Source organism: Haplochromis burtoni, unplaced genomic scaffold, assembly GCF_018398535.1.
Source record: "Haplochromis burtoni strain Fernald_Lab_line unplaced genomic scaffold, NCSU_Asbu1 Contig_141, whole genome shotgun sequence".
In the NCBI taxonomy this organism is placed as follows: Eukaryota; Metazoa; Chordata; class Actinopteri; order Cichliformes; family Cichlidae; genus Haplochromis; species Haplochromis burtoni.
Genome location: NW_024582502.1, coordinates 95,928 through 100,773, shown reverse-complemented (window position 1 = coordinate 100,773; position 4,846 = coordinate 95,928). Strand labels below are relative to the sequence as shown.

General features: G+C 46.5%; 1 protein-coding gene across 3 annotated transcripts in view; it reads left to right on the top strand.

Moving 5' to 3' along the window:
• The window catches only part of nr1h5 (nuclear receptor subfamily 1, group H, member 5), a 23,712-nt gene extending 19,336 nt beyond the window's left edge, over window positions 1-4,376 (top strand). For 2 of the 3 annotated variants that reach the window (XM_042224557.1, XM_042224558.1), the window contains 4 exons: window positions 3,112-3,228; window positions 3,322-3,407; window positions 3,597-3,713; window positions 3,817-4,376. In XM_042224557.1, coding sequence (XP_042080491.1) covers window positions 3,112-3,228; window positions 3,322-3,407; window positions 3,597-3,665 — 272 coding nt within the window. In that variant the 3' untranslated portion in view covers window positions 3,666-3,713; window positions 3,817-4,376. Of the gene's footprint in view, window positions 1-3,111; window positions 3,229-3,321; window positions 3,410-3,596; window positions 3,714-3,816 lie in introns of all 3 variants that reach the window. The other variant, XM_042224559.1, reaches the window with a different exon arrangement.
• Window positions 4,377-4,846: the final 470 nt, after the last annotated feature.

Below are 4,846 nucleotides of genomic sequence, written 5' to 3'. Positions count from 1 at the left end.
CTGCCACACTACCTTCATCAGCTTCCACAGGTATTTGAGGACTCATGGGGTGTGGCAGAAAGGAGAAAGGAATAACTCCTTTCTGCCACACCCCATGAGTCCTCAAATACCTGTGGAAGCTGATGAAGGTAGTGTGGCAGAAAGGAGTTATTCCAAAGGCTTGGCGAAGAGCAGGAGGTATTCTGATCCCTAAGGAGAAGAACTCCTCATCCATCAGCCAATTTCGCCAGATCAGCCTGCTGAACGTAGAGGGAAAGATCTTCTTCAGTGTCTTTGCCCCAAAAATATCTACTTTCCTGCAAAGAAACAACTACATTGACACATCAGTGCAGAAGGCCGGCATCCAGGGCTTCTCGGGGTGCCTGGAGCATGCCAGCGTCATCTGGCACCAGATTCAAACTGCCAAGAAAGAACAAAGAGACCATCACGTGGTCTTTTTAGACCTTGCCAATGCCTTTGGGTCAGTTCTGCATGAGATCTTGTCGATGTCCTTCAACTATTTCAGCGTACCGAACCACATCACAGGACTGGTCAAGACCTACTTTCAGGATTTAAAGTTTTGTGTGACAGCTGAGAACACCACCACAGCCTGGCAGCACCTGGAAACTGGAGTCGATGGCAGGCTGCATTTTTTCCCCTCTGGCATTTATCATGGCAATGGAGCTGGTCATGCGGGCATCTCAGTGGGTAGTGGGAGGTGAGACACTCATGAGTGGCCTTTGTCTTCCACCCATTAGAGCCTACATGGATGACATGACCATCATTACAACAACAAAACCATGTACTAGGCGATTGCTACAGAAGCTCCAGGGAAACAGCCGAGCAATTCTATATCAGTGGAGAACAAATTCCAACCATCTTAGAGAAGCCCATAAAGAGCCTGGGACGGTAGTTTAACGCAGACCTCAATGATACGTGGCAACTAGAACAACTAAGGCAGAACTTGGCTAATGACCTCAAGCGGATTAACAACACTGCACTCCCAGGGAAACTGAAGCTCTGAACCCAGTTTGGGTTATTACCCAGACTACTGTGGCTTTTGACAATGTACGAGGTCTCACTCAATCATGCCAATCGACTAGAGAGGCTAGTGAGCTTCTACGTTAAGAAGTGGCTCGGACTTCCCAAATGCCTAAGCAGCGTTGGACTCTACGCGACGGGATACTGTCATTGCCTATGCCTAGTTTGATAGAGGAGTTAAAATGTGCAAAAGTTAGGCTTATGATGTCACTCACGGACTCCCGGGACCCAATAGTGAGAAGCACTGCTCCCACTCTAGCGAAGGGGAGGAAGTGGACCCCAGCCACATCTGTGCTACAGGCCAAATCTGCTCTTCAGCATCGTGACGTGGAGGGTCATGTCCAACAGGGCAGAGGAGGATTTGGACTTAGAGCAGTAACACCTCGGTGGCAACAGGCATCTGTAACCGAACATCAAAAAATGGTGGTGGAAGAGGTGCGCCGACAGGAGGAAACAGCCAGACATGCCACAGCCGTAGCGCTGGCCAAGCAGGGTCGCTGGATGAATTGGTAGAGTGTGGAAAAGAGGAAACTCTCATGGAGTGAATTCTGGGGAATGGAGTCTAATAGACTAAGTTTCATCATCCGATATGATGTGTTACCTTCCCCAATAAATCTGCAGCTGTGGTTTGGAAAGGACCCATCCTGACCCCTGTGTACAGTCCCAGCCACACTGAAGTACATCTTGGTTGGTTCTAGGACTAGCCTTACTCAGGGCAGACACATGGAGACACAACCAGGTCCTCAGGTGTCTAGTCGAGAAAGTTGAGTGCAAAAGAAAATCCATCAACGCTCAACCTTTAACGAACCAAGAGGAGTGTCAGCTGTCATCAACATTTGTCCGGGAGCCAAGTCGAGGACAAGCCCCTCAACCCCGGACCTTGGCCCACTAAAGGTTGCCACGGATTGGCAGATGCAAGTGGACTTGGATCAGAGGCTAATTTTTCCCACAGAGATCGTAACAACTACTCTGCGACCAGACCTCGTCCTTTGGTCTAACTCCCAAAAACTTGCGTACGTCATTGAGCTGACGGTACCATGGGAGGAAGCAATTGAGGAAGCATTTGAGCGTAAGAAGCTGCAGTATGCCAACTTGAGGCAGAGGACAGAGGCTGGAAGATCAAGGTGCGTCGGTGGAAGTGGGGTGCAGGGGCTTTGTTGCCAGTACAACAGCAAAACTGCTTAGAGAGATTGGGATCAGAGGACAGGCGCAACAGCAAGTTATAAGAGAACTAGCTAACACTGCTGAGAGGACCAGTCACTGGCTATGGTTAAAAAGAGCTGACATCACTTGGGCAGCTAAGGCAGTCAGCTAACTGCGAGAGAAAAGAAAATATTCCGCTCTTCTCCCCTCTGCTCTTCTTCCCTTTTCTGGGAGGTAGTGGGGAGGTAGAGCGTACAGGCGGGGAGGTGCGGGAAGCCAGATCGGGCGCCCCCCTTCCGGCTCTCCTCTCTGCTCTCTCCTATCTTGTCCCTTTTGTCTTACTTCTCTCTATCACCTTTTCTATCCCTTTGAAGAAGTTAGGCTCCATAAATAATACTTACCTAAAGAGGTAAGTATTATTTCTCAGTTGCAGTGAATAGATAGGAGAAAATAAACTGTAGAAAACTAAACAGAAGAAAGAAGAAGATAAATAACAATTTAGCATAAACCAGTGACACACTCTGGGGCCTGATCAACCCTGGCAGGGCCTCCTTGGATGAGGGTGTCTAGTGATAATGGCTGAAACACCCGATGAATCCAAGGTCCACTACTGATGATGTGTCCCAAATCTTAATATGATAATCTAGATCAGATCTCTAATCCCAAAAAATGGCAGATTAGCTTGGGTAAAAGACGAAAGTTGAGGCACACAACGATGTGTGCTGCTGGTAAAGTTTCTGGGCTGCCTTTCCTCATAACAGCATCCCTCAAGATTCTCGCCATTTAAAGCAATGCATTATCAGGGACTACAACATCTAGTCCTTTTACTGAATTATTATAGCCAGTGTCTCCAGGGAGGGACTTTGATATCAGTTCAAAGTTATATAAAATGATTCTGTATTTAAAGTATTAAAACAACAATAGCAACAAAGAATTATCTTCTCACAGGTTTTGACCTCCTGGATTTCTCAGACCAGATTTCTCTGCTATCCATCTCTTCATTGGACGTCATGTTCCTGCTCTCTGCCCAGCAGTTTTCCCACAACCCAACAAGCCCCAGTCCAGGTGAAAAAACACCAGGAGAGAGGAAGATGATGAGACACAAGTAGATAACTGTATGAAATAACCATTCTTTCTTTTTTTCTCTCCATTAATCAGCACTGCAGCTTTTCAGTATGTCAACACACAGCTTTCTCAGAGACGTAGAATCAAAGGAAAACATCCACAGCAGGGGCTCATTGGTTAGGTGGCGGTACCAACACACAGAGACGTAGAATCCAAAACACAACATGACACAGGCACACACACACACACACACACACACACACACACACACCACACAGCAGATACACTCCTTAGTCTGACAAGCTGTGGAAAAATTGCTCAGACAATGAATGAATTAGATGGTTTTTTTCCACATTTGCTGGCGTGAACAGAGAGCAGTGAGGATCTCTTTGCACCAGTGCTCAACTTCTTCCACAGCATGGTTGCGCTGCGGGTGACGGAGGCTGAGTACACCTTGCTTACAGCCACAGCGCTGCTCTGCTCAGGTCAGACCAGGAATAAAATCAGCTGTCAAGTTAAGAATTGGCAAAGCAAAGCTCCTGGGATGCTGTTGTAAAGCTGTCTCTGTCTTTCTGTCCCTGTCTGCAGACCGCGCATCCCTGCAGGCAGCCAGCTGTGTTGAGAAAATGCAGGAACTGATCCTGGACCTGCTGTCCAGGTTGTGCGGGGCCCAAGCTGGAGCAGCGCGAGGAGGAGCGCAGAGGTTTGGCCGCCTGCTGGGCAGACTGACGGAGCTGCGAACCCTCCGCCACAACTACCTCCTCCTGACAAGACAGCAGTCTGGACACTGACAGTGAAGATGTGCAAGAAATTCTGAAAATCTTCAGTCTTTTATGTCTTCACTTCAATTCAAAGACTTATTTGTACAAACACTGTCTTAGAATGGTTCTGATTGGGTATAAATGGGACAGTGTAGGAGACAGTTACTCAGCTGTCTTTGTTTTCTCCCCAGTCCTGAGTCATTTAGGAATTTTAGCCTCTATAACAGGACTGAGATGCACTTGTGGGCTGCTGCAGTTTGTTTCATCAAAGAAACGTTTATAGGTGTTTTTTTTATATTTGTATACATTTAACATTCACACTTACAGTACTTTTCACTTTGCTGAACAATGTTAAAATAAAGCATAAAAGGAAAGCTGTAATGATAATGCAGTTGTAATGAACGTACACTCACTGGTCACTTTATTAGGCACACATTACTAGTACTAGGCTGCAACTTTCAGAACGGCCTTAATTTCTTGTATCAAAGGAAGGTGCTGGAAAACATTCCTCAGAGATTTCTTGTCTGTATTAACATGATAAGCAGCATACATGTAGATTTCTTATCTATACATTCATGATGTGAATCTTCTGTTCCACCACATCCCAAAGGTGCCTTATTGGACTGAGATCTGGTGACTCTGGAGATTATTCGAGTACAGTGACCTCACTGTCATGCTTTCGTGGTGTTTACACCAAATCAGAAGGGGTGCTTTTCAGGTCTTTTCTTCATTTTGGTGAGCCTGTGTAAATGGTAAATAAAATGGTCTGTATTTGTATAGCGCTTTACTTGGTCCTAAGGACCCCAAAGCGCTTTACACTATACACAATCATCCACCCAGTCACACACACATCCACA